This window comes from Frieseomelitta varia, unplaced genomic scaffold (genome assembly GCF_011392965.1).
Source record: "Frieseomelitta varia isolate USP_RPSP 00005682 unplaced genomic scaffold, Fvar_1.2 scaffold_176, whole genome shotgun sequence".
NCBI lineage: Eukaryota > Metazoa > Arthropoda > Insecta > Hymenoptera > Apidae > Frieseomelitta > Frieseomelitta varia.
Window position 1 is genome coordinate 175,482 of NW_025109483.1, and position 11,354 is coordinate 186,835.

At 36.2% G+C, this 11,354-nt stretch overlaps 3 protein-coding genes across 5 annotated transcripts; 2 read left to right on the forward strand and 1 right to left on the reverse strand.

Moving 5' to 3' along the window:
- The first annotated feature begins 9 nt into the window (after positions 1 to 9).
- Positions 10 to 4,811, forward strand: LOC122538743 (sorting nexin-7-like). Its single transcript, XM_043673072.1, has 8 exons — positions 10 to 97; positions 1,150 to 2,004; positions 2,173 to 2,328; positions 2,398 to 2,508; positions 2,592 to 2,756; positions 2,831 to 3,026; positions 3,105 to 3,379; positions 3,454 to 4,811. The coding sequence occupies exons 2-8, from the start codon at positions 1,840 to 1,842 to the stop codon at positions 3,811 to 3,813; spliced, it is 1,428 nt and encodes a 475-aa protein (XP_043529007.1). The 5' UTR covers positions 10 to 97; positions 1,150 to 1,839; the 3' UTR covers positions 3,814 to 4,811.
- LOC122538733 lies at positions 4,388 to 8,837 on the reverse strand. 2 transcript variants are annotated; one of them, XM_043673048.1, is made up of 11 exons: positions 8,646 to 8,837; positions 8,101 to 8,219; positions 7,758 to 8,003; positions 7,542 to 7,663; positions 7,368 to 7,464; positions 6,082 to 7,292; positions 5,805 to 6,014; positions 5,600 to 5,709; positions 5,309 to 5,523; positions 4,988 to 5,244; positions 4,388 to 4,918 (listed from the first exon to the last, which is right to left on the reverse strand). In XM_043673048.1, exons 1-11 carry the CDS (start codon positions 8,805 to 8,807, stop codon positions 4,833 to 4,835), a joined length of 2,835 nt encoding a protein of 944 aa, XP_043528983.1. In that variant the 5' UTR covers positions 8,808 to 8,837; the 3' UTR covers positions 4,388 to 4,832. The 2 variants fall into 2 exon arrangements, with proteins under 2 accessions (XP_043528983.1, XP_043528982.1); XM_043673047.1 differs by having other exon boundaries at positions 6,082 to 7,464.
- A 5-nt stretch (positions 8,838 to 8,842) lies between these two features.
- LOC122538740 (vacuolar protein sorting-associated protein 33B) lies at positions 8,843 to 11,290 on the forward strand. 2 transcript variants are annotated; one of them, XM_043673061.1, is made up of 7 exons: positions 8,843 to 9,001; positions 9,099 to 9,317; positions 9,394 to 9,617; positions 9,694 to 10,200; positions 10,295 to 10,525; positions 10,582 to 10,907; positions 10,985 to 11,290. In XM_043673061.1, the coding sequence occupies exons 2-7, from the start codon at positions 9,160 to 9,162 to the stop codon at positions 11,246 to 11,248; spliced, it is 1,710 nt and encodes a 569-aa protein (XP_043528996.1). In that variant the 5' UTR covers positions 8,843 to 9,001; positions 9,099 to 9,159; the 3' UTR covers positions 11,249 to 11,290. The 2 variants fall into 2 exon arrangements, with proteins under 2 accessions (XP_043528996.1, XP_043528997.1); XM_043673062.1 differs by lacking the exon at positions 8,843 to 9,001 and having other exon boundaries at positions 9,184 to 9,297.
- The last annotated feature ends 64 nt before the right edge of the window (positions 11,291 to 11,354 follow it).

Here is an 11,354-nt window from a genome sequence, read left to right on the forward strand (position 1 = left end):
TCGCCTTGACTACGGCATCACTGCCCGCGTCACAACCAGTGACGTACCTAGCCATACTCTGCCTAGGGCGCTGCAATCAGCCTAACCACTAATATATGTACGTATGCCTAACATTGCCTTTTTATTTACATACAAATTTACATGTAAATTTGAACGAAAGAAAAGCATTATTAAATATATAAATATACATATATTTATATATTATATATACATATGTTCATATATTTAATTTTGCATTTTTTTTTCTTTCAAATTTTGATTGGACTCCTCATTTTTTCTAAATATTAGTATATGGATGTTACTTCTTTCTGTGTACGTACGTCAGCAGCAAACACGTGACATGCAAATACGTTTTTTTGAAGCAAGTGAAATGTTACTCGTTTTTTAATTGTACTTGTGTCTCTCTCGTTTTTTTATTACATTTCAAATTTAGATGGTTCAATAGACTGACGAATTAAATTAACCGATTTGGCAGATTTTGCATGCATTGGATGATTGAGGTTACTTTCGATCTTGCGAATTACGTTCGAGTGGTAATCGATCGAAGTCGAATGATGGAGTATCGATGAAGATGAACTCTGAACCGGGTCTGCGGAGTTATTGATACATGTATGAAAAGTGCCGCGCGTGCCCTTCTTCCTATACCAACAGTCGGACCTGATTGAATCACCGAAATCTATATAACGCTCGTTGCAGATAAGATTCAAAACTCGCGAGTGTATTTTTTCGACGGGTAGTTGCTCCTCGGAAAAGCGGCAAACGCAAATTGTAAATGGAAGTAGCGTTGCACGGCGGTTGACGCGCGCATGCGCAGTCGCGCGTGAATGCGCAGCCTGTGATACACAATAACCCAACTACATCGTGACATTTACCTCATTCCGAATAAACGATTATTCGTATCAATCGCTGATTTTTCACTCCATACGATGTTTCAAAGCAATTTGTTGATTCATCGCATCGTCTCGTTAATTTTCGTTCGAATCGATCGACCGTAGCGACGCATGGTGCCGCTTATGCAGCGCGTTATTCGAAATAATTCGTCACGGTGAAAAGTCAGGAATAACCGATTACATAGTTAACGATTTAGCCGTAATTGTTATTATTGCGACAATAATAAAATGAATAACTTGGATCAAATTTTTTTTCCAGGGGCGTTACAAGACGTTTTTCAAACACACGTGTAAAAAACTTTTGTTATGCAATATACGCGTATTTAACCTCCAAGTTGAGGCAAGTTTTGAAAATAACACAGCAACTTACTCGACAGGAAATCTTGAGATCGGTAATAAATAATCGGTAACGACGGGGATCCCTCCGCCACCATTATGTATCTCTTGGGGACAACGGCATTGTACTCATCCTCTTCCTGCCACTCCATACCTTTGCGACGTACAACGCAAAAATTTCGAAGTAATTAATCGCGGGAGGAGAAGGAAAAGTCGGCTGTATCCCGAGATACGGTATCCACGGGCGTGAATTATTTGCTCCTTCGCTGCTGGACGTCGTTAAGTTTGTTCAACTGCATTTTGCGACAACCGACAGTCGAATTATAGCACTTCAATTACAGAGAGGAACAACAAACGGGGTATCTCTCGAAAAAAATGTATGGCTAGAGAAAAAAAACGCTATAGGTTGATAAATGGTAACACTCGCGATAAATTTAAACATGTTTACGTTACCATCGACTAATTTCATCGTTGTAATATAAATTACCGATACTCGAAAGTTTGATCACATTTTGAAACATAGTCGATCCGCATATTGTGCTCGTGATTCGTCTGACGCTGCGCGTCGCGACGACGCAATGCTATTGAAGCTCCGTCGCTTGACAGTTCGAAGATGATGACCTCTTCGGAAATCGAGGTGGAGAACCTGAGCGAGAAGAACGCGGAGGACTCCGCGATCTTGGAAGTTAGCACGATGGCAGTCGGCGGTGTTATTAAACAGGAGAGCCGTGACGTTGATTTTCTGTCCAATTGCAGCACTTCCGTCGAAGGTTCTGTGGTGAGGACATAACCTGTAAAGCATTTGACAATTGCCTGTGAATATGAGAATAAAAGTTATTGCTATGAATATGAGAATAAAAGTTACAAAAAATATATATATATATATATGTAGATTACATAGATTAGTAACGTTTAATATAGTGTGATGTAATGTAATCACTTTCAGATAGCTTCTCCCTCCATTGATAGTTTCTCTACTCTGCCAGAACAAGAGATGTCGGATTTTCAGACAGATTCTAGAGACTTGCAAGTCAAAGTGGACAACCCTCAAAAGCATCTCGAAACGCTTGAAACTTATATTACTTTTCGCATAACAACAAAAGTAAGTTTTGTTCCAAGTATTGACAGAAATAGATGTCAGTACAACAATGAGATTCCTGTGTTGTTTTAGTCTACAAGACCGGAATTCAAGGAAGAGGAATACGTTGTCAGAAGGCGTTACAATGACTTCATTTGGTTGCGAGAGAAATTAGTGGATTCATATCCTACGCGTATCATACCAGTGAGCCTTGACATATTTCTGAAGCACATTTGCCTTATGTTTATTTTTTGTTTGTACAACTTATGAAAATGTTGTTATTACAGCCTATGCCTGGGAAACATACTTTGCTTGCTCAGTTAGATCGTTACTCCAAAGAATTTATTATAGCGCGTATGAAGTTGTTACATGTGTTTCTCAACAGAGTTGTAAATCATCCAATCCTCAGTTGTGATAAAAATTTATACATCTTTCTGACAACTAAACCTGCGGTAAAAATATTTTCGTTTCTTTGGTATGTCTTGGTTCGTTGTACTTTTAAATATTGTGATTCTAACTTTCTCAGGAATTCCTTATACATCGGAAAAATCGTGGAAATGTCCTTGTCAAGATGACTGATTCTTTGCAAAATATCGCAAGTACGTCTACCATAAAACAGCGTCACTTCGAATTTGAACAAATTCGGGATTATTGTACAGCTCTTAGCGAAAAATTAGCGACAGTAGATAAAATAAATCATCGTATACACAAGGAAAGACAAGGTACAGCAGAAAATCAGTTCTCTCACTCGCGTTGATTGCTTTTTATTGTAATTTTTATTAATTTACATGTCTTATTAGACTACCTGCTGGAATTACATCAATTACATCCAATTTTCACTTTGTGGGCAACCTCTGAGCCAGAATTAGCTCCTTTTTTGTTAGCTATTGCTAAAGCGATAGAATGCAATGCAGTGGCTCATCAAAAACTCTTGGAAAATGTAACAAATGAGGAACGAGAATACATTTCATATGTAGATGCAGTTAAAAATGCTTTATCTCGACGCGATTCGATGCAGATTGAATATGAAATGACCGTCGAAGAACTGGCCAAGAAAAGATTGGAAAAGGATCAAGTATGTTTTAAATTTTGTTTTCAAATTTGATATCAAAAATTTATATTTTATGACAACAATTGTTTAAATAATAGCTAATGGGTCTTACGAGCGGTAACACCTCGACTCAAAATTGGGGTGGATCACTTTGGAAGGCGGAATCTCGTGATGAAAAATTAGAAAGACTCGGACAGATTATTCCACGATTGGCAAAGCAAGCGGAATTACTGCAAGATTGCGTGGAATGTGCAAACGAAAATCTTCGAAGTGATTTACAAAGGTGGAATATAGAGAAACAAATGGATTTGAAAAATATATTAATTTCAATGGCAGATCGACAGATTCGACATTATCAGCAGTGTATGAATGCATGGGAAGAAATTCTCACTGGTTTGAAATTGGATGGGATAGGATCTGAAGTTAGTGTAGGGCCACCTATTAAAATTCCCGTTTGAATTCCGTCTTTCATTTTTAAACATACACACACACACACAAATACACACATATAGTAATAATCTTATGCATTTAAAAAGGTAAAAAAACTTGAAGCCACAATTTGTCAGCAATGACAAATATTTTATTGCATTTTAGAAACTGACTTTATCAGTTTCGTCGTCGTTGCTTCAGCAAATTAAATAACTTTGTCTCTCAAATCTTAAATGTTTTGTAGAAAGTACAATCGGTACTTATATACATTACAATGCATTGATTAGTCGCGCATGTTACACGTTCATATATATACATATATATATGTATATATACACACATATATATGTATACATATATCGGTTTTTCAGATATAAAAAAGTTTATGATAAAATGGCTTTATAATACAACACGGATACGCGAAGTTAACGCAAAAACGTAAATAAATGTATCTAATTCTACAAATCTAACTAGGATAAATTTTAGCATAAAAACTCAATGTTATTTCATGATACATTTTTTCTTTCACTAATTAATTTTGGGACCAATTACTAAATAATTTGTCACTATTTGTTCTTTTTCTTTGAAACCACATACAATACATTCATTGACAATCAGTTCTTAATTACTTATATCCGATAATTACCAAAGTTCATGGATAATATATAGATGATCAATGTATAATATAGCGCTAGAATATAATTTACAAAGTCCAAGCAATCGCTTGTAACGTTCGTTGTATCGTTATTCAGTATTCTTAATAATCTATGTTATTATATTTTGGACAATTCATTATAGCGGCACTTAACAATCAACTTATTTAGGTAGTCTCGTGAAAAAAGCACAGTAAGAATCTATATAACGTGTTACATCTGTTGCTATTTACGCCTGGAATTAATAATATTTCTGAAATAGTATCGTAGGTCTATGGAGTATGTTTCCAATACATTCGTTACATTGCACACGCTATCTTATCAATGATGAAACTCTTAGATTTGTAACAATAAATAAATTATTGTTTGCAACATATCGTCTATTCGATAACGATTTACTCGATTGAAGAATAATTTGGCATCGGCGTTATGTAAAACTCCACCAGATTATCCAAATCGTAAAGTCTAGTTATGGATTCACCTAAAAAATATATATTGCATATTTTCTTTATTTTTTAAAATAATGTTTCACTTCATTTCCAACACTCACCTGCCAAAGTCATTTCATTATGTAAAAATCGCACTGTGTGCGCATACGGTTGCTGTATCTTTTCCCTTAATTTCGGCGCTAAACGTCTGGTCGGGTTCCACAACGGACTCCGAAAATTTGGAACGTTCATGCAATTCGGCTTCCACGATTCGGGTTTCACTTCTTCCAATGGTAATATATCAGTTATCCTATATTGACTTGTATCAATATTCCATGTGAATTTGCACCCCACTTCGTATTGCGTTCTCTCTTGCGAGCTACATTTCACCAAAGTAAGTATAATAGTATAATGAAAATTCTTGAACATAAACTAGTACGAACCATTGAGTTTGACTACTAATTTCACTAGCTTGTATCTTCATGATTAATAGACAGATAATGTCACCACTTAATGCGCACACATCTATTATTTCTATGTCATAATCACTACAGTGCCAATATCTCTTTTTAAATCTCATACAAATCCAGTCGGCAATATGATGAGAGAACGTTTCGATGTCAAAACTTAATTGATTTATTGAGACACATGGTACTATCTAGAAACGCAATAATTGCTTAATCCTTATCTTATTGATTATTGAATAAATTCATTCGAATTTTAGAACAAAATACCAATTTTTCAGCTTTGCTATTACTGATCATTTGCATTTGGACATATCCAGATCCGTGGACATGCATAGGAAGCACACATTGATAACTTACATATCCTCCTGTTTCCTCGTCTGTAAAATGTACGTGCATACATATGCTTATGTCTATTTTATTTATTCTAATTATAGAAAAAAAAAAAAGAAACATAATCAGAAGTACAACGTACCTTCAACGTCCGTAATAACAGATATCATTTCATCGTCGAGTTCTATATAACTTCTCTTGAAATGAGCCGTACATTTTATACTAGGATACTGTAAATTTATTTTTGGAACTAGTGGCGAAGAATTCACAGAATGCTTATTAGAACGATCCCTGTTTATGCCCCCGTTGGACAGTTGATTCTGATTTAATGGACGTAAGACATTTTTCTCAGCTGACGAATTAAAATAACATTAACAACTTTATCTAAAAATGATCTTAATACAGACAATTCAGTTTACCTGAATCGATGGTTGAATCGTTAGAGACGCCAGTATCCTGGGTTACGCTGTAATCATCGGTTTCACTTTGATCGGAATCGACCCAATGCTTCTTACCATTTGGCAGTGCGGGTGACATTGTGGGAGAAGATGATATCTGATGTATGGAACAGCCACGGTGTTTAAATTGATCCCGTATATGCTTGAAAGGAACTATATTTTCAGCGTCTTCAGTTTCGTCGCAGAACTCGTACTTTTTGTCAGCGAGCCTCCTTTTCCGGAATGAGCTAAGTTTCTCGCAAGTCTCCTGCGCTTCATCCGTGAACTCGTACGCTTTCTCAGCCTCGAGGATAAGCTTGTGCGTAGCCCTTGCCCTCGACTGCGTTGAATTCACGATGGGAGGAGGAGAATGTAAATTGGATCTCTTGCGTGGACTTGGATGACGAAAAGATCGTGACACGGGCGGTGACATCAGCCGCGAAGAACATGAAGAGGATGGACTTATAGAAACTGAGTGAAGAGGAGAATTAACGGGGCCGATATTGCTGTCTTTCGAAGCACCAGGTTGAGGGGAATTCGAACGCTGACCGCGTGTATTTTTATGACTAGACTCTGAATTTCGGGTTCTCAAGATGTCCGAAGGCGGCGTGAGAATTGGCGAAGACCATATCATTGTTTTGAGATCAGAAGGAAGTCTTTGAGGCGTAGACCTTGGTGAACACGAGGGATGTTTCACTAGCGTAATTAAATCACTACCAATGTTGAGCTCCTGGGACATGTCCTCGCAGAAGTCCTGCAAGATTTTATCTCTGACCGAGATAGCTTGCTGTTCGGTTCGCGAGATCGGACTACTATTTTGGCATTTACACTCGTTGCTGTCAGTACAGTCGCACGGCTTAACACATACGACATCGGCAGACTTATTTATATCACAGGCACAGTCGCTTTGATTGCTACTTGAGGTATTTAACGAATCATGGCCTAACTTATCATCTAATTTAATTGGTTCTTCTAAAAAATCATGTTCTATACTCGACTCGCAACGCGGCGATTGATCAACTGCACACTCGGGCGTGCCTACTTTCTCGTCGGAACTCTCGTAACGTTCCACCGTCTTGGTGTAGTCCAGTTCTTCAACATCACTCATGTCTAACGGCACAGTATCAGGGATCACAGTGTCTTGTTTATCGCTAGACTTCTGGTTTTTCAATTTTGGAATGTCCAAGTCCACCCTGAGCACATGTAAAAAGTTGCCTGTATTAACTACCACATGATTCCAGTAATTCAAACAGACAGTAGCACGGAACCTAGGATATGGAGAAATTACTTCGTAGGTGGTATGGACAGTGAGTCCATGTTGAAGGCAATTACACCTTACACAACAATCCCAGTTTGCTGCGAGTTCTATAAGTAAAAATAAATTTTTTTTCTTTTTTTAACTTGTTATAATTGCATTTTTTATTTGCACAATGTCACATTACCTTCACCTTCTTCCTCGTAGGATGCTGCTACCTTTAAACAGTCCTTACAATTTTCAAGAGATGGCACTGTAGTTATTGTTAAGTATGCTCTATCTGTTGGTTGAAGATGCAGCCAGTTTGTACTAAAGATTTATGTTTATTAATCACTTTGTAAAATCAAAGGCTTGATGAAGGCTTGCTTATAAATGAGAAATATAATTGTAAATAAGATCTTACCAAAGACCATGTATCACCAGCTTATTCCTTTCCATTGGCCATTGCGAAATAACAATACTAAGTTCTCTGTAGATAGTATAATTACCAAAAAGCGTGACCTCTGCAACTTTACGTGCAACATGGTTTGGTGTAAAGGCCCACCAATGTAACAAGTATTTGTACAAAGAGGTAGTGCCACTCACATCCATGGTATATGTGTATGTAAGTAAAAACTGACCACACTGTGTCAATCCCATTACAATATGTCTTCAATAATAATAATTATTATTATTACAAGATTGACAGTGCGAAAAAAGATTTTTTTTTTCCTTGTCATACAAATTTATATGTCTTGTGAACATACCCTGCTTCTAGTGCTGACTTTGGGATTACGTGTATCAGTGGCAAGTGTCTCCAAGAAGGTACAGTAGCAAACAGTCTTTCTTCTGACGCATAATTGTGCGCTGATAAACAACCTCTGATCTGTAAAAGTTGGTCTTTCTTTACAGTATTCTTATTGTTTTCCTCTAACTTATAAATTTCAAGAATTCTTAATTTTGCCTCTGCAAGTATTTCATTTTATGTCCCTTATAGATATCATGCATTCGTTCAATCCATTTGAACTGCGACAGAGAAGAACCAAAAAAAAAAACAAAACTTGTATGGGCAAGGACAAGAGCACATTTTTTCTTGCATCCATAGAATGTTAAGCATAATGTATCAATTAAGAATCAAACGTAAAACGCTGAGGAACGATCGAAATTTTCTCCCTGATTGTATTTTACTTATTTTTCCATTTCTTTCTCTTCTTTTTTTTTTCTCCTCTACACTACCATGGAATTTTGGCAGCTATCTAGAGTTTGTCAATTTCATTAATGCTCACGTAGGTTAAAGGTTAAGCGACATTACCTCTCTTAAAAATAGCTTCTGTAAGAAATGTCTTTTGCTGCGACGATGGGATAGGCATGGTTTCTGACCTACGATAACGTATTCCGACTTTTCAGAAGTAATATCAGAGAACCATTCATTGCAACAGTCTGAGGTAGTATCGGAAGACGATGCGTCCGCCATTTTTAAATAACCCTATACTGAGATGCATGCGTGAATATTGGAAAGATCACAGTTCAGTATGGCTTACGAAGCTCTCGTAGATGGATGTATCAGTTGAGTTGTTTGTTATGATCAAACTTTTAAAAGAAATAGCAATTCCATGATCAATCTGTGAGATGTAATTTGAAGATTACTTGAGGTTGGAAGGAATTTCGGTAAGCAAAGAAAAACATCAGAATTCCATAATAACCTTTAACTTTACATGACATTTCATATCATTTGACAAATTTACGGCACTCTTGTAATTCACAGGAGCTAAACAGCTTCACTATCACTTATTGTCGAAATCAATTTTACAAATATCAAAAAAAATATGGACATCACGTTGGGCGACAGACTGAACGTGCTACAACAGATAAGTCAACGAAAGTTGGTTGAGGTACTGAAAGAGATTCCTGGGACCAAAGACCTAGTGATAGAACAGAAGCTTATGAAAATCTTGGATAGTTTTGTAGGGGTTTCTGTACTTAAGTAATTGTCTTAACTAACAGAGAGAGGCATGTTGCTCTCAGAAAGAATATTGAATGATGTTATTTCTTGTATGTAGACATTATGGCGTTGAAAAAATTTACAAAATGGAACAGGGCTTGAAACTTTCGAATTCTCAGCACATATTTTTGGTTTCGAGCGATCTGATCACTTGTAAGAGGGTACTGGATCAAATACAATCAGAGATTCCTCCAAATAGTAAACCACACGTACAGCCATATCACCACATTTTAGTTGCTCCATTTGTACCTGCTATTCTTAATTTGATAATTGAAGAAGAAGGTGACTACTTTTATTCAGTTAAATAATTAACAGTTGTTTAAGTTCCATTGAAGTAAGAACGCAAATGCTCGTTTAGGATTATCCGGACTAGTTACATTGCAAACATTGTCCTGGGAATTTATAAGATTAGATGGAAACATCTTGTCTTTAGAGAATTCTATGTTCATTGATTTTTACTATCACAAAGATACTACATTGTTACCAGCGTTGGGACGTGGTCTGTGGTCATTGCAACTTATACTTGGTTCACCTAAACTGACGGTTACCCTTGGAAAGCACAGTCAGCAAATACTTAAAATCATGGATTCCATGAGGCAGTGCTTGGGCTCTTCTAACATAGAAAATGAAATAGGAGCTTTAATTATAATGGACAGGAATTATGACTTGGTTACACCACTTTTAACACCTGTAACATATGCCGGATTGTTGCACGAAGTGATAGAAATAAATGTTGGCACAGGTATTTTGAGCAAATCTCAAGTTAAATTAGATCCAGACAAAGATAAGATTTATGAAGAAGTAAGAGATACACCATGCAGCGAAGTTTTCCCATTTTTGCATAAAAAGGCAAAACTTTTAAAATGTACGTTTATATGTATATATATTTGTATCCATATATTTCTTATAATAATTTACTTTTCATAGAAGTTAGTAGTATTTTTAATGGTTCATATTAGCGGAACAGAATAAGATACAAACAATGAAGTTGTCCGAAATGGAAACGTATGTAACGACACAGTTACAAAAAACTAGGGATCTAACGCAACAACTTGCTTTTCATATTTCTGCTTGCCAATTAATAGCAGACACACTGAGTTCTGATTTTCAAACTTTGCAAGAAATAGAGAAATGTATGCTCGAGTGTAGAGAAAGGAAAGAGTGTTTGAATTATATCGAGAGATATGTTGGTACGTAATCGCTTTTATCGGCAATAATATTATTTTCAAAATGATTAATTTTTCAGACGATCACCCACTGAGAACTTTGCGTTTATTATGCCTATTGTCAATCACAAGCGACGGAATTACGCAAAGTGAATTAGATTCTGTACAAAAGCTTTATCTTCACGCTCACGGGTACAAGCACATACCATTGTTTTATAAATTGCAAAGTATAGGTTTACTGAAATACAGGTCAGAAAATATTCTACACAAATTATCGAATTGGAACAGTGAGTGGAACAATAACGCGCAGAAGTTGAAGTTGTTACCCAGTTACTTCAGACAAGCGAAACAAAAAAATCATTCATGTCCGAGTTATGTATTCAGTAACGTTTACGTGCCACTAATCGTTAGTAGACTTACTCGTTAATTTACTCGTTAATGTTTACTGTTGGATGGAACTGATGAAAATTCACACCTCTATAGGCTCAAATATTAAACACCGTTGTGAATCAAGAAAAGGATTCCAAAATTCTTGATGAATTGACAAATTTACCAAACTGCGTCATAAGTGGCCAACGTGGTTCATTATCACCAAAAATGATAGTGATATGTATCATTGGCGGTATTACCTACGCTGAAATAACCGCTTGCAGGTTTATAGAAAAATCGACTGGAATTCAGCTTGTACTAACGTCGGATAGTATAATAACAGGTAATAAAGTACTAGAGAAGGTGCAAGATATATGAACATCTTAAGTGATAATTAAAAATCTATAATATCAAATGTAGTAATAAGTATAAGTGATAATATATAAATGGTAGCAAGTAATAGTGGAAGTACGGATATAAGCCA